This window comes from Cornus florida, unplaced genomic scaffold (assembly GCF_030987335.1).
Source record: "Cornus florida cultivar Cherokee Brave unplaced genomic scaffold, ASM3098733v1 CherokeeBrave_3.0.0_Hap2_Chr07, whole genome shotgun sequence".
Taxonomy (NCBI): Eukaryota; Viridiplantae; Streptophyta; class Magnoliopsida; order Cornales; family Cornaceae; genus Cornus; species Cornus florida.
The window spans coordinates 81,929,344-81,957,252 of NW_026775577.1; the positions used below are offsets into that span (position 1 = coordinate 81,929,344).

The 27,909-nt window shown below is 37.4% G+C and overlaps 1 protein-coding gene across 4 annotated transcripts in view; it reads right to left on the bottom strand.

Moving 5' to 3' along the window:
* The window catches only part of LOC132267344 (ultraviolet-B receptor UVR8), a 114,463-nt gene that overhangs the window by 17,222 nt on the left and 69,332 nt on the right, over nt 1-27,909 (bottom strand). For all 4 annotated transcript variants that reach the window (XM_059768501.1, XM_059768499.1, XM_059768498.1 and 1 more), the window contains 4 exons: nt 23,925-24,098; nt 12,612-12,683; nt 4,844-4,915; nt 4,612-4,730 (listed from right to left, as the gene is read on the bottom strand). In XM_059768501.1, coding sequence (XP_059624484.1) covers nt 4,612-4,730; nt 4,844-4,915; nt 12,612-12,683; nt 23,925-24,098 — 437 coding nt within the window. The remainder of the gene's footprint in view (nt 1-4,611; nt 4,731-4,843; nt 4,916-12,611; nt 12,684-23,924; nt 24,099-27,909) is intronic.

Genomic DNA, 27,909 nt, shown 5'->3' on the forward strand with positions numbered 1-27,909 from the left:
ACACTAGTAACCCACTGCGCTGATGTATGCTATGCTGAAGATAAAGTGTCCTTTTGGCGACTAGAATCACTCATAGTACCAAAATAAGGCTGGTCCACACGTCAAAGAGGAAGGAAAGAGAAAAACAAGGTTGGAAATACGTGGTTCTGCCACTAGGGCCAACGTCCATGGCAAAAAGAGACCAAAGGGCTACATCACTTTTATAATGCTCTCTCAACTCATACACAATACAATAGTGGAGGCTCCTTTATATGAGAGAATAAATTATGAAAATGGAAAGAGAAATAAATTAGGAAACAAGGAGGATTTTTCTCCATTGATTCATCTAGTAACAGTAAATCTTCAATAATAGGAAACAACATAAATTACTAGAAGATTTTCCTCCACTGATTCCTCCATCAAATCTTCAATACTCCCCTCGAGTTGGACCATGAATAGTTTACAGGGGCTTATTTGTTATTACTTGTATAATGTTGGGGCTTATGTGTAATTTCTAAAACTTGTTATTATAAATAGAATGTGGTGTAAGGTTAAAAGTATTCTTTCATTCTTTCCCTTTTTCCCCATCTCTCTCTCTTTCTCTCATCTGCTTTCAACTCTTTTTCTTCTTCTTCTTTATCACTTACTCTTGATTTGATTATATCTTAAAGTCAACATAGTATCAGAGCATGGTTTGTAAAGCTCTAGGTGTGTAGTTGAAACCCTAGGGCAAGTTGTGTAAATCCTAGTTAGTGTGAAGGGTATTGAAGAGATTCAAGATGGGATTTGTTTGCAAGGCAGTCTCGATTGGTTTTTTTTTGTCTTCGCGGGGTTCTGCAACAACGGCTTTTTCTTCGTCGTTCGCGATTTTGATATGGTCTACTTTATTGCTTTCTAGGGTTTGTGCGGTTGCATTTTTATGCATATCAGAAGACGGTAATCTTACTAATTGAAGTTTGTGTGTTAGAGAGGTGGTTCTCTACGTATTTTGTTGCTACTTTTGTTTATGAGGATTGCATACCCAGAAATTGTTTGATAAAATGTCTGGCTCAGAGGAGACTACAAAAAAAGCTAGGTCTTCTCTTAGTTTAACTCCAGTATTGGGAGGTAGTAGTGATCACCACCCAGGCTTTTGTATTACGACTGTTAGGCTGGATGACACAAACTATATGGAGCGAGCTCAATTTGCTCGTATGCATATCATTGGTCGTAGGATGATCGACTATATCGAAGGGACTGTCATGTATCCCTTCAAAAGTGATCCTAAATTCAAAGAGTGGAGTGCAAATAATGCACTAGTTATGACGTGGTTGTTGCAGTCAATGCAGACACAGATCAGCAAAGGGTTTCTGTTTGTGAAAACAACTAAAGAGTTATGGGCAGCTGTGGAAAAGACATATTCCTCGGTCGGTAATTTTGCAAACCTGTATAAACTCCAACAACAGATTTCAAGATTCAAGCAGGAAGACCAAACTCTTGCTACATATTACCACACTCTACGTGGTAAATGGGGAGAGTTAGATCACTACCAAGACTGAGCATTCTTGTGACACGTGTCTTGTGGTCATAGTGTGAGAAGATGCAGGTTGTTATTCATTGCTTAATAATTAAGCTTGATATATATTCATATACATATACACACACAAGCTGTCAATTAGCTTGCTTGCAAGAAGACAAATTCTGTAAAGGTCGCAGGGGTATTATGGTTCATTCACAGAGAGAATTACATATTATTTCGTGGCCAATGATTGGATATTGGTTCCAGATATATTTCCTCTTTGAGATAGGATTTGTATTCAAGGGCTACTATATATATACTTTTATAGTATTGTTTAGGGTTTAAGCCTTCTTGACAAACCCTAAGGCAAGCTACATTGTGTGAGACCAAAGAGCTATATATGAACAAAGATTTTTGAGATTGTTTATAATGATCAAAGCTTGATTTGAGCTCAAAAATACAATCAGAGTGAACACAAGAGTAGCAAACGAAATAGAGGCCTGTTGTTGTGATTTTGCTGGTGCAGAAGCTGGTTTGGAGGTCTGAATTTGGTATGAGCAAGCTGTGGTGCCAAGACAAGGTTATGGCAAGTGTAACTTACTACTTTAAATCTGCAGAAAGCATGTTTGTGACCATCTTATAGCTGAATTTGATTTTGATGTCTTAGTAATGTGTTTTAGCCTATTTTACTGGTTTAGCTTGTTGATCTGAACTTATTTTCACTATATCTTGCTATAAGTTGCAATATTATCGTCTGAGCAAGATTTAATAGTTGAATCAAGGTTGTTGAAGTTAAGGTTTGCACAAAATTAAGGTCAACACAAAATTTGACATTGCGAAACCCTAGTTTTTGAAGGTTCTGCAGAATTGAGCCTATATCATTGCTATGATTGTTCATACATGCTATACTCATTATGATTATTATCTGAGCATGTTTGTACTGGAGATATAAAATTTTGGAATTCATATCTGAGTTTGAAGGTACACGAAATTCCATATTTACCCTTCAAACCCTAGTTGTTGTAGAATAAGAACAGTTGTTGTGGTTGATACTTTAAGCTTGTGTATCACTCCTATCTTGTGTAATAGCTTGAGTATTTTTGTAATACGTCTTTTTATATGTATTTGGTGAGTTGTAAGAGCTTGCAGGGTCCAAGCAGAGGAGTGCAGAGTGCACTTAGTGGTGCTAGTGTGTGTGTAGAGATTGTAAAAGCTAGTGTTTCATCTTGTACAAAGGTGCGTAACTACTTGCATACAACTAGTGGAGACTTTATTGGCTGAGACCAAGAACCAAAATTTTTCCCTATTGAGAGGGTTTTCCTTATAAATGCACTAAGTACTTATGAGTGATTGTAAGCTTCTTCAAACAGTCATTATCCTTATCACATTATATTGATCAAAGAAAGAAAAAAAGCTCATAACCCCCAAACCCCCCCCCCCCCCCCCCCGCGCCCGGCGCGCGCGAGTGCTTTTGTCATGTGCAGCCAATTTAGGGTGGAGCTTTTAACAACTAGATGTGAAGAATGCATTTCTCCATGAAGATCTCGAGGAAGACTTTATGGAGGTTCCACCAGGCTTCTCTTCTATGGCTACTGAAAGGAACATATGCAAATTAAAAGAAGGCACTTCATGGCTTGTATTTGAGAGCTTGGTTTGACAGATTTTACAGGGCCATCTGAGCTTGGGTACAAGTAAAATAAAGTTGATCATACCATGTTCATAAAGCAAACTAAGGGCAAGATCATTGTTCTTATTGTTTATGTGGATGGCATTGTGGTGACCGGAAATGATGTTGAGGAGGTGTCCAAGTTAAAAGTTCGCTTGCCCTAGGAATTTGAGATCAAAGACTTGGGAAATTTAAAGACATTTTGTTGGGATAGAGGTTGCAGGATCAGAAAAGGACATCTTTATCTCTCAAAGGAAATATATTCTTAACCTTCTAGAAGAGATAGGTATGTTAGATTGTAAACTGGAAAACTCTCCTATTGAGATGAATCATCGTCTTTGAAATGGTGAGGAAGAAAAAGTGGACAAGATGAGGTATCAGAGATTGGTTGGGAAACTTATATATCTTCTATCTCACACTAGACCATACATAGCATAAACGGTGGGTGTTACTAGCCAATTTACGCACGGCGCCTGCAACACTCATTTAGAGACTGTATATTGCATTATGGGATATTTGAAGCCTGCTGCTCCTAGCAAAGGGATTTTATTATCCAGTCATGGACATTTCAAGTAAGAGAATTTTACAGATGCGGATTGAGCAGACACAATTAAGGATAGACAGTCCACAAGTTATTGCAGCTTTATAGGAGGAAAGTTTCGTTACTTGGAGGAGCAAGAAACAATCAGTAGTGGCTCGGTCTAGTGCAGAAGCAGAATACAAGTTTGTGGCTCATGGGGTATGTAAACTCATGTGGATTCAGACCTTGATGAGTGATTTGGGTATCAGGGATGATGGTCCTAAGAGACTTAATAGTGACAATAAAGCAGCCATTAGTGTTTTCAACATGATCGAATGAATCATATTGAGATTGACATGCACTTATCAAGGAAAAGTTGAACAATGGAGTGATTTGTATGCCTTTTGTGAAGTAAGAAGAACAATTGGTAGGTGTATTCACCACGGGTTTGGGTTGTAATTCTTTCCATTCTAGTGTAGGCTCCATTCTATTTTAGGCAAGTTGGGCAAAAGATATATCTATGCACAAACTTGAGGGGGAGCGTTGGAATATGTGGAAATATTCTCACAATTAACTTATATTTTTGACTAATATAATACATAGGAGTAGAGATGTCAATGGCATACGACAACCCTTTCTTAAATTCTCTATTCTCCTCTTTTCTTCTCAAACCCTATCCTCCAAAACCTAAAATATAATTTCAACTGGTACAATAATATATAGACACAGAATTATGCGTAACCCCAATAGTTGGGAAAATATTTTGTTTGTTATTGTAATACTATTCATAACCAGAGGTACATAAACCTAATATATCTAGTCCACTCAAATTCATGATCTAGCCATTATGGGTACGTCCCAATCTAGTGTTAATTACATTAATAATAAAAATAAATAAATAAATAACCCTTGGAATTCAAATAATGGTCCAGTTGTTAAATCTATTACCTGTCAACAGATTCCCCATTCCCGAGCTGTCCGTTTGTACCTCTTCCCCAAGAAAATACATTATTTCTTTCACTAACAGCAAGTGTGTGCCTCCATCCACATGAGATCTGGACCACTTTCTGCCATTTTTTTAAAGAAAACATTGCAAGTAAAAGAGTATAATCAGACAAGGAAAAGATATGATAATGAACCGTGTCAACCAATTTGTTAAGCTACAGGAACAAGAATGTGCCTGGTCGTCGGGAAATTTAACTTGCACAGGAGAGCTATGATCAACATTATCACCAATGCCAACCTGTCCAAACTGCACATGAAAGAGAGAGGTTTAAACCAAAGCAACATGCAAGTTTTATGACAAAAAGAAAAAAAAAAAAAAAAAAAAAAAACAAAACATAAATTTTAGCTAGAGCAGATAAAGGCAAAATGAATTAAATTAACTGAAAAGGACCAATCAAGCATAACAATCAGTATCTCTAATTCAATCCTCTAGGTCCTGATTTAAGCCTCCTTATTATGCACATTAGAGAATCAGGCTCCAATGAAATAAGGTGTAAGTCTACTGGACTATAAGTGTACTCTCTACTTCAATCCCTGAGAATATTTTTTTCCTAAAAAAAAAAAAAAACATAATCAAATCTATAAAATTCTCTATTAGTTGTTGGAATATTGAATAATTCATTGGTTTTTGAAGAAAGTAAGAATTAGACTTACATGTGGGTTACTATTACTCTTTTATTGGTATTTATGTTATCACTATTTGTTTTGCCAATATAGTATCAGTTAGTTTAGTATCTTTGAGAGTAGTTGATGCAGGAGGAGGTAGGGGCGCTTCCAAGTCACAATTTCAAAGAGAACAAGAAAGAGATTGGGAGACAGAGAAGAAGAATGAGGGAGAAGAAATCACCTAATCTCAAATATTCAATAATCAATCATAAAAAGGTGCCTTGACAATGTTCTTAACCCACATATAAATAGACATCAAGGAAAACCATAATCAAATCCTCTACCCTGAATAAAACCCTAAAATACTTATTATCGAAATATCCTAAATTAAAAGATCCCTAAAATAATTATAATAATAAATAGAAAAAAAAATCATAATTTATCTATCTTTCCCACGTCTCAAAAAGTAAGTGTGAGCCATGTGTACTTCACAGATTAAGAGAGAATATTGCTTTAGTGATGAAGCCCTTTGGGCTCTTTGTGCCTTGGATGTAGGTCCTAGTGGCTTAACCACTAAATATCTCTGTGTTCTTGTTGTTTTATTTCTCTCTTCATTTATATTTTATTTTTTACAACTGTTGAAATCTTTATTATTATTATTATTTATTAGCTGTTTTTAGCCTTTTATTAGGTGCTTTATAGAAGATCCCTATAATCATGGGATCACGTAGATAAGATCCCCGTAATCATGGGATCCCGTAAATAAGATCCCCGTAATCATGGGATCACGTAGATTTTGGCATATTTTCTGTCTTTCTTTGATTTGGTTTCCGTTCTTTGTACCCTATTCTTGTATATAAATATAGATCTTGGCGCTCGGTTTGAGTAAGCCAAAACCCAAAACTTTTTCTTTTTGGTATCAGAGCAAAACAAAAATCTTCGCCTCCCCAATGCCGCCACCTTCACTCTCCCTCTCTCCATTTTCCCTCACCTCCGACGCACCTCCATCTCCTCCTAGCCCTTGCGCTAGACCCCTCAGATAACCCTCTGTTTTTTACTCCTTTTTTAGGAAAATTCCCTAAGGTTTTTTTCATGATCTAAGGGTCCTTCTGTTTTTTTTTTTTTAAATTTGTGGGTTGTCTGTGTTTGTTCGGCAACAGATATAGAGGAAAGCGCCGATTTTTCCGGCTTTATTTTTCTCTTTCCTCCCTCTTCGATGTGTGGACCAGCCTTATTTTGGTACTATAATTGATTCTAGTAGCCAAAATGACATTTTATCTTCAAGCCGTGGCCGCACTGCCGCAGTAGCCGATACTATTGGTAGGTATGCTACTCCACTGATTGTCGTCCCTCCTGATTCAACCCCTCCCAGACCATCTTTTCAAGGCTTCAAACAGTTACAGTCCAGATTGGTCATCTTCAGGAGCAGTTCGGCGCCTTATCTACCAGGGTCGGCTCTTTTACTCCAACGACTACTATAGCTACAGGTACTCCTTCTGTTTATCATGTGAAAGCGGGAAAACCAACTTGGGTTCTGGATTCCAGAGCCAATGATCACATGACTGGTGAGTTATCATTATTTTCTACTCTCGTTACCCCTGTTTATCGGGCTGTTAGTCTAGCTGATGGGTCAACCACCATTATTCGTAGCGAAGGAGATGTTCATCTATCCCGTGATATTTGTGATTTCGCAAACTTGCCAAATCACAAAACTGTGCAGTGATTTTCTTTCCTCATTACTGTGTTTTAAAGGACCTGTGCTCAAAGAGGATTTTTGGCTAGGGATATGAGCACGATGGCCTCTACTACTTTAGGGATCCTCCACCGACATCTCCTCCACTTGCTTCAAGGCTTCAAGCCTCTGCTCTTCCAGTTTCCAAGTCTTACGATTTTTCTTTTCAGACTTTAAGTTTATGGCATGCTCACCTTGGGCATGTAAACTTTCAGTATTTATGTCTACTTTTCCCTTCATTAATAACGGCTTGGAAGGATAATAAGTTTCAATGTGAGATTTGTGAGCTTTCTAAACAAACTAGAACTAGTTATATTTCTCATATGCATCGTGCACCTTGTATGTATGATCTCATACATTCTGATGTGTGGGGTCCTTCTCCTGCTACTGCTTTTTCGAGGCATTGTTATTATGTCACATTCATTGATGATTATTCCCATTACACATGGGTATATTTACTTGAAAAGAAATCTGAAGTTTTTCCCTTGTTCACTCAATTCCTCCAAATGATCAAAACTAAATATAAAACTGTAGTTAGAAATATTAGGTCTGACAATGGTTGTGAATATGTTTCCAATGAGTTTTGGTCTCAACTTAACCAACAGGGTATTCTTCATCAACTTACTTGCCCATGTACCCCTGAACAAAATGATGTTGCAGAGCGTAAAAACAGCCAACTAATGTCAGTTGTTCGATGTCTTTTAAGTGGTATGAATGTACCAAAGTCGTACTAGCACATGGCGGTTCTTACACCTACTTTTCTCACTAACTGTACCCCTAGTAGAGTTTTAAATGGTAAGGCCCCCTTACAAGTGCTTCAACCTAATATTACTCTTTTTTCCATCATACCTCAGGTGTTTGGATGTACATGTTTTGTTCAGAATCGTAGCCCTTCTCGTACTAAACTGGATGACAAGGCCATTAAATGTATCTTTTAAGGATACTCTTCCATGTCAAAAGGTTACCGGTGTTATCATCCAGTACACAAACACATGTATCACTCTCTTGATCACATATATCACTCTCATGATGTCACCTTTCATGAGCATACCCCTTTTTATGGTTCTAACACTATCTTGCAAGAAACTTCTACTCTCGATCAAGAGGCTTCTCCTATTGCCCATCCTCTTCCTATTTGTCAAGAAGAGTCTTCTCTTGTGGTTTCCTCACCCCCCTTGCAGGTCTATTCACGCCACCCTCGTGCTCTGCCTCCACTGCCTTCATCCTCCTCAGATTCAAGTTCAAGTACATCTCTCTCTCCTTTACATTGCCCTGACCTTATTCCTATTCCTAAGTCTCGGTATCCCACTTGGGACCGCAAACCCCTTGCTCGATTTGGATTTGCTTGTAGTACTGATCATCCTATTTCGCAGTCGCAGTATATAACTTATAATGGTCTTTCAGGGTCTTACCAAGCCTTTCTAGGCAAACATGATTCCATTTCCATTCCCAGAAAGTTGTCTGAGGCTCTCCGGAATCCCAATTGGATGTTTGCTATGAAGGTAGACATGGATGCTTTGCAGCATAATGAAACATGGGAGCTTGTATCTCTCCCTCCTGGTGAAAAGAGTGTTGGTTGCTATTATGACAAACGCACAAACCTAAGTTGAATCAAGAATCACAACAGAAAAGTAAACACACCACATAAAGAACACAAAGATTTATGCGTGGTTCAGCAACAGCCTACGTCTACGGTTGTGATCCGGCAAAAGTTTTCACTATGTGTCAAATCGGAGATTATAAGTTTTCAGCCCTTCGCTCTATTTCTGTACGAATTTTATAGTCTCTCTTACCACACTCCAAACCCTAAGCACCCTTATATATAGGGCTACAAAAGACTAATTAGGGTCCACATCCCATGAGCAAAAAAGGGATCAAAAATTGGCCCACACAAACCTCATCCAACGGGTCGTCGGGTTATAAGTGGTTCGCAACGCGACCCAGCACCAATTCGGGCCACAATATCATAGTTGCAAATGGGTATTCAGTGTTAAATATTTGGCTGATGGCTCTATTGATCGGTATAAAGCCTGTTTGGTGGCCAAAAGGTTTGCTTAGATTCCTGGTAAAGACTTTAATGATACCTTCTCTCCAGTGGCTAAATTGACCTCAGTTCGTTGCTTGTCTCCCTGACTGCCTCTCACAATTGGCCTCTTCATCAGCTTAATGCTAAGAATGCTTTCCTTAACGGTGATTTACTTGAGAATATTTATATGGATCCTCCACCCGGTTTTCGGGCTGAGGGGGAGTATGCTTGAAAGGTCTGTCGATTGCAGAAGTCTTTGTATGGATTAAAACAATCTCCTAGAGCATGGTTCAGCCGCTTCAGTGATATAATTCTATCCATGGAGTTTGTTAGATGCCATTCTGACCATACATGTTTTATCCACCTTTCCTCCAATGGTCGATGTATCATTCTGGTTGTCTATGTTGATGATATCATCATTACTGGCAATGACATCCATAGGACTGCTCAAGTAAAGCTTCAATTGGTTAAAGCTTTTGACGTGAAAAACCTTGGGCAGCTGAGATATTTCTTGGGAATTGAGGTTGCTAAATCTAAGCAGGGTATCTCTTTATCGCAAAGGAAGTATGTCTTGGATCTTCTTCAAGACACGAGTACGCTTGGGTGTAAACCTGCTTCCAATCCTATAGATCCTAATCTGAAGATCTCGGTTGAGTCCAGAGATCTCCTTTCTGATCCCTCGCAGTATCATCTCTTGGTATGAAGATTGATTTGTCTTACCACCACCCATCCTGATTTGGCTTTTGCAGTTAGTGTTTTAAGCCAATTTATGCATGCTCCTCGTACAGCTCATATGGATGCGATATATCATTTTCTTCGATATAGTAAGTCCTGTCCTGGACTTGGATTGTTATATTCTTCTAGCAAGCAGGTTAGGCTATCTTGTTTTAGTGATGCAGACTATACTGGGTCCAAGACTGACAAACGTTCCACATCTGGCTTCTGTACTTTTTATGAAGACCATCTTATATCCTGAAAAAGTAAGAAATAACTTGTAGTTTCGAGATCTTCAGCAGAGACTAAGTATTGTGCCAAGGCTCAGGGTATTTGTGAGATTCTCTGGCTTCGATATTTCTTGGAGGAGCTAGGACTAGGAGAAAAACAGTCCTCAGATTTGTTTTGTGATAATAAGTCAACCATCATGCTTGCTTCAAATTTTGCTCTTCATAAGAGGACTAAACATATAGAAGTGGACATCCATTTATCAGAGAGAAGGTTCGTTCGGGAATTATCAAGCCGTGCTTTGTTCGTTCCTCTAAGTAGTCAGCCGATGTGCTCACCAAATCTGTGGTCCAACTTTGCTTCATTCCTTGATTACCAAGCTGGGCTTGATTGATACCTTCACTCCAGCTTGAGGGGGAGTGTTGAAATATCTTTATTATTATTATTTTTATTGTTATTAGCTGTTTTTAGTCTTTTATTAAGTGTTTTATGTAAGACCCCTATAATCATGGGAACCCGTAGATAAGATCCCCGTAATCATGGGATCCTATAGATAAGATCCCCATAATCATGGGATCATGTAGATTTTGGCATATTTTCTGTCTTTCTTTGATTTGGTTTCCTTTCTTCGTACCCTATTCTTGTATATAACTATAGATCTTGGCTCTTGGTTTGAGTAAGCCACAACCCAAAACTTCTTCTTTTACAACAATACCAAATTAGAGCATTTATCTTATAGAGTTTTTATTTACTGATGATAGTAACTATTGATGCAAATCTGGGGTAAATTCTTCTAAAATAGAAGTTTGGAGATAAGGTATCAAATCAATTTTGTTTAACATTAGTTGCACCGTAGTTGAATAACAATCTAACAAGATTATCAATACAGATGGGGAGAAATGAAGATTGTCTTAAGAATTTCATTATATATGTAGGTTCACATTTCATTGAGAAAAAAGATTAGAAGGGAGGTTGCTAGAATTAAGGTAGAACAAATTGCATAGTTGATGAACATTTATTAATGAAATTGGTAGGGTAATATTAGAACACAGCTATAGTGTTTGGTATAAATTGTTGAGCAATAAAAAACATTTTTAACAACAAGAAAGGCTAAATTGTAGATGTTTAGATGGCTATTTGGCAGACAAAAAAGAATGAGTCAGGAATGAATAGAACTGTAAGAAACTATTGGTAGTGCCAATTGAAGAGGAAATGACAGAAAATAGACTATAGGTACTTCTTGAAGTTGATCATCCAACAAAGGTCACAAAGACTGAAATACTCTATACAGATGAAATTTTTTAGGATCTATATATTACATGGACTTGTATATATGTACTGGGTGTGGGTATGCGTCCAAGTATCGAAACTCCTTGAATTCCAAACCTTTGGATAAGTGGACTCGAGTTGAAATATGTCCAAAACTTAGATATAGACTATATTACATAAACTCGGGTACAGGTGTCGGACACAGGTATGTATCCATGCGTCGGATGTGTCAAATCTCCAAATGGAAGGACACACGGACACGGCTAAATATTCATTTTATTAATTATTTTATTTTATTTTCTAGAGTAAAGTATTGTTTTTATCTAATATAATGTTCAATATAGACATTTAACTCATTTTAAAGTAATAATATAATGTAATTGAATGATTGGATATTCTTTTTAAGTGCATGTCCAACCAAAAGTGTCGGACACATATCCCATACCCATGTCTGAGGGATATGTGTCCAACACGGGTACTTCACTACTTTTGAAGAGTCCATGTAACAGAGGATACAAATACATGGACATGTCTTGCACATTTAAAACCATAATATGGTACATAATAGTGTAAGTTATGATGCCATTATTCTTTACAAAAATATACAAAAATAAATTGAAATTAAATGGAATATGGCGGAAAGAAAAATATTTCCATCAATCTGAGAAGTAGAAACCCTTGCTTGCTAATAATTTGAACTTTTCTTCTTCTTTCATCATCAAAATTAGAGGATCTAGGTGCCCTATTTGGGAACTTGTGTTGGACACATATCTCATACCCATACCAATGTCAGGTCGTCTTAACATGGGAATGTTAAAGAGATTAGGAGAGTCCATGTAACACAAGTTAAAATAAGAGGAACATCTAGTTAAAATGAAGTTAAGACCCTCCTACCAGAATCGCAAAGAAATACTATTGTTGAGCGGAGTAATTGAATTCAAGTCTTTCTTCAAAACATGTAAAGATATTAAAATTTGTTATTTCTCCACTAATTTTTTAATCTGATGAAGCTCAATTTTACAATTTTACTGCTAAGATAGCGTTTAGCTATCTGTATACCTTATATATCTAATTTATCAATCTCAGCTATAGTTTTAAGATGAATAAATTCACCAATAAGAAAAAGAAATGACAAGTTGATCCTTTGAGTTTTCAATGATATAAAATATACTTTATGTGCTATTGCTGAAAATTTTCTTAATACTCCAGCAACTAAAAATAATAATCCTTAACAAATATCAACACTAAAAATCATTTAATTCTATATGCCCTTTGAAAAAAATATTTTAAAAAAACAAATAAATAAAAGAATCAAATAAACCAGCAAAGACAAAATGATGCAAAGAGAGAGAAACTAAAATCATCGACCTTGTTCCATCCCCAACCATATAGTTTTCCATCAGATGTCAGTGCCATGGTGTGTCTCCAGCCACCTGATATCTAGAAGCCAAGGAAGTAGAAAATCATTGGACACAACAACAATTAATATAAATTAGAGCAAAGTATCTAAAACACCCAGAAGGTTTACTTTTTGAGCAAATAACACCCCTTTTTTACTTTGGGTATATAACTGCCGTAAAAATTTAAAAATATTGTAAACTAGGGTTTTTCGACAGTCAACGGTTAGAAATGTACCGTTAACAAACCAAGTTTCTCGCACATGACTAGTTAATTGTATTAAATACCGAAAATGCCCTTATTTGATTCCGAAAATGCCCTTACCCTTTTTATATAAATCTCATCCTCTCCTAACGGGGTCGTTTAATAAATGCCATAATAGTCATTTTACATTAACTGAATTTTTTACTATTTTTTATTTTAATTGTAGGAAGGACATTTTAGTATTTTTATCACTCCATTAACGGATGAATGAGGGGAGGTCTATGTTCACCCCTAAAATAAACATTAGGGGGTTTTCAAAGCCTATAGGCATACTGCAAAGGTGTTAAATGCTCGTGAACCTATAAATTATTAAAGAAGTATATGCTCATATCTAAAGCAATGCATTCCTAATATAAACCATTGTCACAGAGGCTGCACATAACAATTGAGACTTTGAAAAACATCATGTAACTGCTATCAGGGGCTTATTTGTTATTACTTATATAATGTTGGTGTAATGATCATGTTTTTATTTTTCCTTTTCTCGCATGTTTCATTCATGTGCATTACATATTTTAATGGGATGGGGATGTGTGTAATGGGATTTTTGGGATTATTTTAGGCTTTTCTTAGAGTCACAGACTCTTAGAAATGCGTTTAAGATAATTTCCCTACACTTTGGGTTCGTGGTGGGGCCAGGTTGGATTGTGTGTGTGGGAATTATTCCCGACACCATTTATTTTATTTTATGTGAAGACATGTATAGCATGGTGGATCCGTTGTACGACATTATATGCATATGTTTATAGATGCTTATCCTACATGGCATGCTTGTAATTTGAGGGAATTTGGTGGGGCCCTTGTTTGACTTTTAGGGAAATTGTGTATATCTAGTATATAAGTGAAGAGAGGAAGAAATAAGGCATTTTCAGCCTCATCCTCCGGCAGACAGCAGACACCTTCATCTCTATATACTTTCCTTTTCTAAATCTGGAATTTCATGGCCATGTATCATTAGCTTCCTTTGAGATTTAGACAAAGTCATATAAGGAAATATTGGAGACCACATCAAGAGCTACAATCCTATGGTTTTTATTTTCAATTTGGATCATCTTCTTGTTGGGCTGAATTGTGGTTTTTTCCTCTTAAGTGGGGTAGGGGGTGTCTAACTAATAAGGTTTCCTTGGTTTCTGTAAGTGATTGTGTGTTTTCTCCTTATCTAGCATGCTAGTGTAGACATATTTATAGCACACAATGCTGATGGGGTTATTATCATGCTTGTAATTCATGTTAATTGTGATGTAGTTGGTGTATTAGCTTTCCTACTTGAGTTCTAGCATGATTCATAAGTTAATATGTATACTAGTATACTTTTATGTTGTAAATTCTAGTGTAGACATATATAAATGTATACATGTTGATGTTTAAGTGCTTAAACTTATAAATCCATGCTCGAAATTATATATATTAGTTGCTGGAAATTCTGGAAATTAAGATTTATTGCTGAAAATTTAGATTAATTGTGGAAAATCCCATTTAGGTTATGTATAGGTGCTGGCAATTATATTTAAAGTGCTGAAAGTTATATTTAAGTGCTGGAAATTATGTAAATGGATGAATTGTTCTATCTTGATGTTATAATTGGATTCAACATGTACAATTGTCTTAGTTATGTGCTAGCATGCTATGCGTTTGTCAAAATGTCTATATGAAAGTCATTCTTGCTGGCTGCCCATTTTGGAAGCATGTATTAGCACAGTTCCTTGATTTTAACTCACATTGCATTGTCTAGAGTGTGAGTGGCAGAAGTCATGTGTGAGTATTGTGTTGTGTTTTTCTGTGGAGTCTGATCACGTGTTGATAACGTGAAGTTTTTTGGGAAACTAATGATTTTAATATTTTGGCTAATGGAACGTTCGAACCGGTTTAAGAGTTTTGGAACCGGTTCCACTGAGTGATAGCCAAATCTAGGAAACGGTGAGATCAGCCAAATAAGAGTTTTTATTTTTATTAGCTGTTTTCAGCCTTTTTTTTTTTTTTTTTCCTAGTTGGGTACTCACACACACATGCCTCCACGGAGGCTCGAATCCCTGACCTCTCTTTGAGAAGAAGGGGCTTGGTACCGCTAGGCCACTGGCCTATTACTCTATTTTCAGCCTTTTATTAAGTGTTTTATGTAAGATCCCTATTATCATGGGATCACGTAGATAAGATCCCCGTAATCATGGGATCACCTAGATTTCCGCATATTTCATGTTTTTCTTTGATTTGGTTTCCTTTCTTTGCACCCTATTCTTGTATATAAATATAGCTCTTGGCTCTCAGTTTGAGTACGCCAAAACCAAAAACTTCTTTTTGGTATCAGAGCAAAACAAAAACCTTCGCGTCCCCATCTTCCTCCCCAATGCCGTCACCTTCTCTCTCCCTCTCTTTATTTTGCCTCACCTCCGGCGCACCTCCATATCCTCCCAGCCCTTGCCCCAGACCCCTCAGGTAACCCTCTGTTTTTTACTCCTTTTTTAGGAGAATTCCCTTAGGTTTTTTTTGACCTAAGGGTCCTTTTGGTGTTTTTTTTTTTCTTTGTGGGCTGCAGTTGTTTGTTCTGCAGCATATTTGGAGGAAAGCGCCAATTTTTCCGGCCTTATTTTCTTCTCTTTCCTCCTGCTTTGACATGTGGACTAGCCTTATTTTGGTACTATGACTGATTCTAGTAACCAAAGGACACTTTATCCTCGGTCCAGCATACTTTATCTTCGGCACATCATACTCCGGCACAACGGGTTACTAGTGTGCTCTTGAATGGGCGCAACTTCATATGTTGGTCCCGTTCTCTTCAACTCTATATTGGAGGGAAAGGCAAAACTGGTTGAATTTTGGGTCTAGTCAAGGAACTGGGAGAGACGGATACAAAATATATTGCATGGGACATGGACAGGTGCACCATTCTGGGTTGGTTCTTCAACTCATATCTATAATATGTTCACGTTTCACACTTCCGTTTTTCATCTGTGGTAAGCCCTTAACAAGATGTATGCCCATTCCCACAATGACGCTAGTATCTTTGAACTCTATCAAGAGATTGCTCATGTATCTCAGGAAACACTCAAGCTGTCAGTATCAGAGTATTTTGGGTACCTCCAGTCTAGGTCAGAAGAATTAGCACAATATGAACCTCTCTCCGATTTCTCTGAAGAAGTTGCAACTCTTTTGGTCAACAAACTTGACCGCCAACATACCTACCAGTTTTTTATGGGTTTACGATCTGAGTATGATGCTCTTAGAACTCAGATCATAAACACCTCTCCTATGCCAGATTTATACGATGCCTTAGCTACTGTTGACCATGAGGAGCATAGACGTCAAATCTCTCAGCCAGTAGCTTTACCAGAGACTCCAGTTAATTAGATGGCTCTTGCTGCAAATTCTAGACTTTCAGAGGGAAAGGTTATTTGTCAACATTGTGGAGCCGCAGGTCATGTAAAGGATTGTTGAAGCAGAAATTTTCTCGCAATCGTCCTTCTGGCCGTGGCCGCACTGCCACAATAGTTGATACTATTGGTGGGTATACTACTTCACAGATTGTTGTCCCTCCTGTTCAACTCCTCCAAGACCACCTTTTCAGGACTTCAATCAGTTACAGTCCCAAATTGGTTATGAGGAGCAGTTTGGAGCTTTATCTACCACGGCTGGTTCTTCTATTCCCACGGCTACTATAGCTACATGTACTCCTTCTGCTTTTCATGTTAAAGCGGGAAAACCTACTTCGGTACTGGATTTCAGAGCAATGATCACATGACTAGTGAGTTGTCATAATTTTCTACTCCCGTTACCCCTGTTAATCAAGCTGTTAGTCTAGTCGATAAGTCAACCACCATTATTCGTAGTAAAGGAGATGTTCATCTATCCCCTGATATTATTTTGCCATCTGTTCTTCATGTTCCTAACTTTGCATTTAATCTTCTATCTGTTAGCAAACTTGCCAAATCACTAAACTATACAGTGATTTTCTTTCCTCACAACTGTGTTTTTTGAAGAGAATTTTTGGCAGAGGATATGAACACGATGGCGTCTACTACTTTAGGGATCCTCCACCGACACCTCCTCCACTTGCTTCAAGCCTCTGTTCTTCCAGTTTCTAGATCTTATGATTTTTCTTTTCAAAATTTAAATTTTGGCATGCTCGCCATGGGCATGTAAACTTTCAGTATTTATGTCTGTTTTTCCCTTCATTACCAACGGCTTGTAAAGATAATAAGTTTCGATGTGAGATTTGTGAGCTTTCTAAACATACTAGAACTACTTATATCTCTCATATGCATCGCGCACCTACTATGTTTGATCTCATACATTCTGATGTGTCTAGTCCTTCTCCTGTTACTGCTTTTTCGAGGCATCGTTATTAAGTCACATTCATTGATGATTATTCCCGCTGCATATGGGTATATTTACTTAAAAAGAAATCTGAAGTTTTTCCCTTGTTCACTCAATTCCTCCAAATGATCAAAACTCAATATAAAACTGTTGTTAGGAATATTAGGTCTGACAATGGTCGTGAATACGTTTCCAAGAAATTCAGTCTCAACTTAACCAACGGGGTATTCTTCATCAACTTACTTATCCATATACCCCTGAACAGAATGGTGTGGCAAGCGTAAAACCACCAACTAATGTCAGTTGTTCAATGTCTTTTAAGTGGTATGAATGTGCCAAAGTCATACTGGCACATGGCGGTTCTTACAGCTACTTTTCTCATTAATCATACCCCTAATAGAGTATTAAATGGTAAACCCCTTACAAGTGCATCAGCCTGATACTATTCTTTTTTCCATCATGTCTCGGGTGTTTGGATGTACATGTTTTGTTCAGAATCGTAGCCCTTCTTGTACTAAACTTGATGACAAGGCCATTAAATGTATCTTTTTAGGATACTCTTCAATGTCAAAAGGCTACCGATGTTATAATCCTATAGAGAAACACATGTATCACTCTCTTGATGTCACCTTTCATGAGTATACCCCTTTTTATGGTTCTAACACTATCTTGCAGGAAACTTCTACTCCCGATCAAGAGGTTTCTCCTCTTGCTCGTCCTCTTCCTATTTTTCAAGAAGAGTCTTCTCTTATGGTTTCCTTACCCCCTTTGCAGGTCTATTATCGCCGCCCTCGTGCTTCGCCACCACTGCCTTCATCCTCCTCAGATACAGGTTCAAGTCCATCTCCTCTCCCTCCTTTACATTTCCCTGATCGCTCTTCCTGAGTCTTGGTATCCCACTCGGGACCGCAAACCCCCTACTCGATTTGGATTCGCTTGTAGTACAGATAATCCTATTTCGCAGTATATCTCTTACGATGGTCTTTCATGGTTTTATCGAGCCTTTCTAGGCAAACTTGATTCTATTTCCATTCCCAAAAATGTCTCTGAGGCTCTCCGAAATCCCGATTGGATGTCTGCTATGATGGTAGAAATGGATTCCCTTCAGTAACATGGGAGCTTGTATCTCTCCCTCCTAGTAAAAAGACTGTTGGTTGCAAAAGGGTATTCAGTGTTAAATATCTGACCGATGGCTCTATAGAGCGGTGTAAGGCTCGTTTGGTGGCCAAAGGGTTTACTCAGATTCCTAGTAGAAGACTTTAATGATACCTTCGCTCCAGTGGCTAAATTGACCTCAGTTCATTTACTTGCTTGTCTCCCTAGCTGCCTCTCACAATTGGCCTCTTCATCAACTTGATGTGAAGAATGCTTTCCTTAACGGTGATCTTCTTGAGACTATTTATATAGATCCTCCACCCAGTTTTCGGGCTTAGGGGGACTATGCTAGAAAGGTCTGTCGATTGCGGAATTCTTTGTATGGGTTTAAAACAATCTCCCAAAGCTTGGTTCAGCCGCTTCAGTGATGTAATTCTATCCATGGAGTTTGTTAGACGCCATTCTGACCATACATGTTTTATCCACCGTTCCTCCACTGGTCGATGTATCATTCTTCTTGTCTATGTTGATGATATCATCATTACTGACAATGATATCCCTGGGAATGTTCAAGTAAAGCTTCAATTGGCTAAAGCTTTTGATGTGAAAGACCTTAGGCAGCTCAAATATTTCTTGGGAATTAAGGTTGCCAGATCTAAGCAATGTATCTCTTTATCGCAAAGGAAGTATGTCTTGGATCTTCTTCGAGACACGGGTATGCTTGGGTGTAAACCTGCTTCCACTCCTATGGATCCTAATATGAAGATCTCGGTTAAGTTTGGAGATCTCCTTTCTGATCCCTCGCAGTATCAGCGCTCGATAGGAAGACTGATTTATCTTACAAACACCCGTCCTGATTTGGCTTTTGTTGTTACTGTTGCGAGTCAGTTTATGCATGCTATTCGTACAGCTCATATGGATGCGATATATCATATTCTTCGATATCTTAAGTCCTATCCTGGACTTGGATTATTCTATTCTTCTAGCAGGCAGGTTGGGTTATCTTGTACTATGCTAGGTCCAAGACAGACGTTCCACATCTAGCTTTTGTAATTTTTATGGAGAACATCTTATATCCTGGAACATTAAGAAGCAACCTGTAGTTTCGAGATTTTAGCAGAAGCTGAGTATCGTGCCATCGCCCAGGGTACCTGTGAGATTCTATAGCTTTGATCTTTCTTGGAGGAACTAGGGCTAAGTAAAAAACAGTCCCTAACCTTATTTTGTGATAATAAGTCAGCCATCATGCTTGCTTTAGATTCTGTTCTTCATGAGCGGACTAAACATATAGAGGTGGACATTACATTTTATCAGAGAGAAGGTTCGTCCGGGGATTATCAAGCCGTGCTTTGTTTGGTCATCTAATCAGTCGGTAGCTGTGTTCTCCAAATCCGTTGGTCCATCTTTGCTTCATTCCTCGATTACCAAGTTGGACTTGATTGATATCTTCACTCCAGCATGAGGGGGAGTGTTTAAATATCTGTATTATTATTATTTTTATTTTCATTAGCCGTTTTTAGCATTTTATTAAGTGTTTTATGTAAGATCCCAATTATCATGGGATCACGTAGATTTTGCATATTTCCTGTTTTTCTTTGATTTGGTTTCCTTTCTTTATACCCTATTCTTGTGTATAAATATAGCTCCGGGCTCTCGGTTCGAGTACGCCAAAACCCAAAACTTCTTCTCTTTAAACGAATAGCTACGAGCTTGACCTTCTTGTAATCTGGTATCTCATGGTATTCAAAAATTCTTTCAGTGGCATTTAGCCAATCAATAAACTCCTCTGCCTTAAGACTTCCGTGAAATTCAGGAATCACAATTTTGATATTCGCCTCCCTAACGATTATCGATCCGATCGTTGGGTGATCTATGGCAACGCGAAATATAAAACGGATGTTTCGCATAAGTTTTGATGTTGGACAGGTCATCCTTCATCGGAAAGTTGCCATCAACTGGCGGGTTGATAACATGTTGAGCCAATTGCTGGTTCAACATCTCAACTTGTCTCTCCAGATTCTCAACTTCGTTTTTGACTCACTGGGGTAAGGGCTTGTTCAGACATTGCATCCTACGACATTCTCTTCTCTTTTATTGTCATGGAAGCATAATTAAGCAGTCGGAAAGCCGAACCTATGCAATGCTACCAAACTGGTGCCGCCTTACCAAGAGAGGACAAACAATTGTCGTCTAAAGTAAGAAAGAAATAAACGAAGAAGGAAAAGAATGCTAGAACAAGGAGGAAAACAAACGAGCTAACAATCGTTGCTGCTAATCTATTAAAAAATAATATTAATCACCCCTTCTCCAATACCCTAGCCACCCTTTATATAGAGTCTTCTAGTAATCCTACTATAATTGGCTTTATTACAATAAACGAAAATTAACAAAAATCTGAAATTACTTAAAATCAGCAAGTTTCCAAAAATCAGAACATGGAAAGTTTCCAAAAAGCATAATACGGAAAGTTTCAAAAAATCACAAAGTTGATAAAATCATTGACTGCATCAGCTACAAGCTGAGATCAAGGTACTGTCACACCCCGATTTCCCCAAACCCGGTCCATAATAAAAGAATAAAGATATCAAAAAAATAATAAAATAAATGAGTAAATAACAAATGATCTCTATCACCATTATTATACTCATTTATTTTATTATTTTTTTGATATCTTTATTCTTTTATTATGGACCGGGTTTTGGGAATTCGGGGCTTGACAACATGATATCAGAGCTTGACCCAGTCGGAAGTGTGCCGACGGGGACGTCGAGCCTCCAACGGGGGTGGATTATGATGACCCTGTGGGCGGGTGTGCAGTGGGTGAGTGTGGGACACTAGTAGGCTACCACACTGGCGAATTACGAGTGCACAATCCCACATCGCCTAGGTAAGGGAAAGGTGAAGTGTTTATATGTAAGTGTATCACTCCAATTGGTATGAGGCCTTTTTAGTTAAAGTCCAGAAGCAAAATCGTGCGGGCTCGAGCTCAAAGCGAACAATATCATACCATGTGGTGGAGTGGGTCGTTACAAATGGTATCAGAGCCTGACCAGCCGGAAGTGTGCCGATGGGGATGTCGGGCCTCCAAGGAATGGATTGTGATGACCCTATAGGCTAGTGTGCCGTAGGCAGGTGCGAGACACTGGCAAGCTACCACACTGGTGAGCTACGAGTGCACAATCCCACATTGCCTGGGTAAGGGAAAGGTGATGTGCTTATATGTGGTTGTGTTATCTCCAATTGGTATGAAGCCTTTTGGGGTAAAACTCAAAAGCAAAACCATGCGGGCTCAAGCCCAAAGCGGACAATATCAGAGCTTGACCCAGCCGGAAGTGTGCCGACGGGGAGGTCGGGCCTCTAAGGTGGGTGGATTGTGATGACCCTGTGGGCGGGTGTGCCGTGGGCGGGTGCGACACACTGGCAGGCTACAACACTGGCGAGCTACGGGTGCACAATCCAGTAAGGGAAAGGTGAAGGGTTTATATGTAGGTATATCACTCCAATTGGTATGAGACCTTTTAGGGTAAAGCCCAAAAGCAAAACTGTGTGGGCTCAAGCCCAAAGCGGACAATATCATACCATGTGGTGGAGTGTGTCGTTACAGGTACTTAGAGAGCGTTATACTGAGGATGTTTGTAGACCCGCACCCCCAGAGACTTCCACAAGAGCTGTTGATGATGATGAGAATGACTTTGATGATGGCAGTTCGAAGGGTAATGATAGAGATGATGGTGGTGATGAGATTGTCACATCCAAAGTTCCGTTTGATGGGGATGATTGATTTGGAGATCATTTGTTTTGTTTAGGAGACTGACAACAAATTTTTTTTTGTATTCAGTTTTGGATATTTTGATTCATGATGTGTGCTTACATGTTCATACATAGTCATACGCATCATGATTTATATGATCTTTCCGCTTATGTGCTTGAAATTCTTTTTGCCATAAATGACTTGATAAGTTCCTGTGTAATCTGCTCCGTGTTTTTCTTTATGCTTTATCTTCTACCCTTTTCAATTTGTTCCAAAAAGGGGCAAAAAATAATGTGACTTTCACATTCAGGGGGAGTTCAATCACTAACGTTGTTTTATCTGGATTAAGCTTTGATTGGTATTTTTGCTTAATCTTTGTGCAGAAAACAGGTTGGAAGAGTTCATTGAGATGATCAAAAGCAGTTGAAAGATATTCAAGAGAAACATTATGCTACTTAATTCTTTGACAAGTTGTAATCTTTCTTTTCTGCTTGGGTAGGTTATAAATTTGATTTTAGGGTTTTGTCTCAAAATTGACTAAGGGGTAGATTGTGTGATATAAAATTTGTAATTGGCAAATTTCGTTGTCAAGACAAGTCCGAACGAGTTGTAATTTTAAGTTCCAATTTCAAGTTCGAGATCGAAAGCGAATTGAAGAGTTGTTCGTGATCAATAGCTTGACGACTTCAAAAAGGGTAAGAACAACACTTTCGGATGCCTAGTTAGAAGGTAAGGATACTAGCATGTTTTTAAATAATTAGCGTTGCCAAATTTTTTTAAGCATAAAGCCTTCAGTTCAAGTCTGGCCAACTTAAACCGGTTCAAGAGCAACTGAACCGGTTCAAGTGTTAAAGTTTTGTTTTTAAAATATCACATGCTGGTTCATGGGTAGCTGAACTGGTTCAAGTTCTACAATAGTTTTTGGTAACTTTGTTTCCTACTCTGTTTTTACTTCCTATTTTGTATAGACTTTCTCCTAAAAGCTTATGCACGAAATTTCCTTATTTTCCAAGCACAATTAGGGTTTCAAAAGTCTATAAAAACATATTTTCTCACTTAAAGTTGTGTGGCTTTTTGCATTAAAATTTTGATTTTCATTAAGAGCCTTTTTGTGAGATTTTAAAAAACATACACACTATATACACACGAGTGAATTAGGGTGTTGCTCAGATCCTGATTGTGTCCAAGTCTATTGAAGATTGTGTCTACAATAATCAGAGAAAGCAGATTTTATTTCTTCTACAACAATTCATATTTGAAAAAGAAAAATTTCCGATCATACTTTGAAGGGATCAAGGCGCTTGTGGCGTGTTATTGATCTACCAGCAATCCTTCTACAAGGTTCGAGGCATAAGTCTGAAGTTGAGAGCTGTTGGGACGGGAAGTCGCGAAGCCAGGGGCGTTCAGCGGATTGAGTCTTGGTAGAGTGAAGGGGTTTGAGTCTGAATCAAAGTTCGGTGTACTTTGCTTCATACATAGTGGATCGGTTTTACGCTTGGGATAACGCACAAAACCTTGACGTTTTCTAATTAGTTTCCTCACTAAAATCCGATCCGATGTGATTCTACACTTTACTTGCTTTTAATTTGTTTGTGATTGACCAATTAACCGGTAATTTAGTAGAGTAGAATTGGATAAAGAAACACTTGATTAATCCCTCTGAAAACTCTTTTTAAAACTCAACTTTCCACAACCTTTTCCACTGCACAACTCACACTGAGATTTCTTAAGTACCCACTGCAACCCCAGTATGCTGTAAATTACATTCTCTTATTCTTTCACTTGTTTTCCATGACTATAATATAGAACTTAATGTAATAATACTAATTAAGATCAGTGTTGTTGTAGGGCAATGAGTTTACCTGAGAAATAAAACTTTCATGCAAGGATTCCAGCTTATGAGGGATGAGGTGGTCTACAAAATCTCCGTGTCCCAGTTGCCCATACTTGCTCCACCCATACGTGTATAAACCACCAGATGAAGAAACAGATATTGTATGCCGCCATCCACAGGCTACCAAAACCATCGTCTCTCCCTGCAACTATAAACTATTACAACCTGGAATTGAAAGAATAGTTTAAGAGCAAAAGTGTACATAGAGAGAAATAAATATGAAGCAAATATATAGTGGAACTCGGAGTCAGCTTCTGCTGAAAATTTCAGATACCAAGCAAAAAGCTTTTCTATAAAGTACAAAAAAAATTAAAAAGTGAAAAATATAACATGTCAGGAGTATGTTGAAATCATCATAAAGACAATCTGTTAACGGAGATATGTTAGCTAGAATAATGGGATTTTAACTTACCATATTAGTCAAGCCTAAAATCATGGGATTTGAATTTATTTACACAAATTTTTAGGCATAGAATCTATAGTGATTTTATTTGGTTTCATTTCTTGTAACATTTAATATATGGTCTTTTAGTATATAAATACCATAACTGTGAAGGGGGTGATTATACTCATTTAAGCATACCACCATTATTCATAGTAAAGGAGATTCTCTGGCTTCGATCTTTCTTGGAGGAGCTAGGGCTAAGTGAAAAACAGTCCTCAGACTTGTTTTGTGATAATAAGTCGGCCATCATGCTCGTTTCAAATTCTGTTCTTCATGAGAGGACTAAACATACAGAGGTGGACATTCATTTTATCGGAGAGAAGGTTCGTTCGGGAATTATCAAGCCATGCTTTGTTCAGTCCTCTAATCAGTTTGCCAATGTGTTCACCTAATCCGTTGGTCCATCTTTGCTTCATTCCTTGATACAGAGGCTCTCTTCGATTGAGCTTCCTGGACTCTGTTCAATTGATTCATGTTATAGTTTCGATTGATTGAACCCGATCAGCAGTACGAGTATGTGTGTATAATGTTAAAATGGGTTACTTAATTATGAATTAGTCACTAACTAATTTAATATTCATATTATGTAAAGGTCGAGAGCTAGCAAAGTGGCCCAACCATAATAATTGATGAATATTAATTTTTGTAGTATACATAATTGCAATATTTCATGAATTATTGATGCTTATGATTTGTTGTTATGTTCGTGAAGATTGAGTTTATTTAATCATGAGAAATAAATTTCCAAAGAGAATCGATTTTCAAGTGATTAAATGAATATTATGGGATTGTATGTATTTTTTAATTTGGTAGTTATCGGATATCCTAAGGTAACTTATCTATTTAATTAAATAATGCATCATCTAATGAAGTTATACATATAAATAAAGTTAAGCGTCATTATTAGTATTTTATGGTTACTACCCAAAGGGGTACCATATTTATACAGTGTTTTATATTTTAAGTTAAATATATATATATTGTTAACTCAAAGCATTAATGTTGTGAGCATTTATCTTATTATGATTATGCTATTGCTGTATCTCTTCCTATTTCACTTGATTCGCATGCTACATCTGTTTCAATTCTCAGTAAGACTAACTTCTCATTATTGAGTGACTAAGTTCAATTCAACTTAGGTGTGTTGGATTTTGATTTAGCATTTCAAATTGAGAAACATACTGCAATTATTGATAAAAGCAGTGAAGAAGAAAGATTCTCCAGAATGCTTGGGAGAGATTGAACATATTAAGCATTATGTTTATGTGAATGATTGTTCCCCAAATTGATAGTGCTAAGGAATATTTAAATTAAAGAATATTTCCATATTGTAGATAAATATCTAGTAGGAAAACTAATGGTTGATCTCACTACTATGCATTTTAATGGTACTCGTACCAAGTATAATCATGTTCTTGAGATGACTAATCTTCCTACAAAATTGAGAACCTTAGGGATGAGAGTGGATGAGACTTTCCTCGTTCAATTTATTCTCAATTCCTTACCTACTTAGTATAGGCCATTTCAAATTCACTATAACACTATTAAGGACAAGTGGAATGTGAATGAAGGAGGGAAGGCTTAAGCAGCAAGGTAATCATTTTGTTCATCTCATGACTCAAGAAGCTAGAAAGAAATTTGGGAAAAAGCCTAGAAAGGGTACTAAGCGAGCACCACCCAAAATAAGAGATTCTGATCAACCTGGTCAAAAGCGGGAACGCAAAAATGGTAAGTGTCATTTCTATAACAAGTCTGTACACTTTCAAAAAGATTGCAAGAAATGTAAGGAATGGTTCGAAAAGAAGGGCAAACCTTGGGCTTTAGTGTGTTGCAAATCAAACTTAATTGAAGTTCCTTCTAATACTTGGTGGGTTGATTCAAGCTCTAATGTTCATATTTTTAATATGATGCAGGGATTCCTTACAACCCAAACCATAAATCCAAATAATGATTTCTTGTTCACAGGGAATTAGGGAGAAAATTTTAGTTGAAGCCATTGGAACATTTCATTTAATTTTAGATACTGGGTTCAGTTAGAATTTTTTTTTTTTCTTTGATAAGTAATACTGGTTTCAGTTAGATTTGCTTCAAAGTCTTTATGTTCATTTAATTTCCCGTAATTTAATTTCTCTGTCCAAACTTGATATTGACGGTTTCCTTTAAATTTGGTAATGGATGTTTCAATTTGTTCAAGAAATCCCAAATTGTTGGTTCTGGTATTCTTGTTAATGGTTTATACAAATTAAAGCTTGATGATTTATTTTCTAAAGCCCTTTTAACCTTGCATCAAAATGTTGGAACTAAGCGTAGCTCTCAGTTAATGAAAATTCATCTTTCTTGTGGCATAAAAGACTGTCATATATCAAGTGAAAGGTTAAAAAGATTAGTAAAAGATGGAATTCTTCGGAATCTAGAATTTACTAATTTTAGTGTGTGTGGATTGTATTAAAGGTAGACAAACCTAACACATAAAGAAAGGAGCCACAAGAAGTACAAAACTTCTTGAAATTATTTATACAGACGTTTGTGGACCTTTTGATGTGCCATCTTTTGGTGGAGAAAATTATTTTATCACCTTTAAGGATGATTTCTCACATTATGGATACATCTATTTGTTTCTTGAAAAATCTTAAGCAGTGGATACTCTTGAAATATACATAAATATGCTTGAAAGGCAACTAGATAGAAAAGTGAAAATCGTAAGGACAAATAGAGGTGGTGAATATTATGGAAAGTATGATGAAACGGATCAATGCCTTGGACCGTTTGCTAAACTCCTTGAAAGGCATAGCATTTGTGCTCAATACACTATGCCAGGCACGCCAAAGCAGAATGGTGTAATTAAAAGGCATAATCAAAGGCATAATTGTACTCTTATGGATATGGTTAGAAGTATTTTAAGTAATTCCTCGTTACCTATATCATTGTGGATGTATGCTCTTAAAACCACTCTGTATGTATTAAACAGGGTTCCTAGTAAGGGAGTTCCAAAGGCTCCCTTTGAACTTTGGACAGGAAGGAAATCCAGTTTAAGGCACCTGCATGTTAAGGGTTGCCCAGCAGAAGCTAGGATTTATAATCCACATGAAAAGAAATTGGATTTTAAAACGGTTAGTGGGTACTTTATAGGTTACCCAAAAAAATCCGAAGGGTACAGATTTTACTATCCTGCACATAGTACGAAAATTGTTGAAACCGATTCATTGAGAGTGAGATCAGTGGAATTGATAAAAAAAAAAAAAAAGAATGTGATTATTCAAGAAATTAGGGCACAAATCCATTTACCCGTAACTTCTAAAGATATAATTGTTCCTGTAATTGTTAAACAATTAAACTGCATAACAACGAAGAACAATTGAGTGATAAACAACTCCATAATGAGATTGTCACCAATTAACAGGTTGTAGAAGAACCACAAGGAATAAAATTAAGACGGTCTCAAAGAGAAAAGAGATCTGCTATTCCGAATGACTGTGTGGTATATCTACAAGAATCTATTTTTGATATA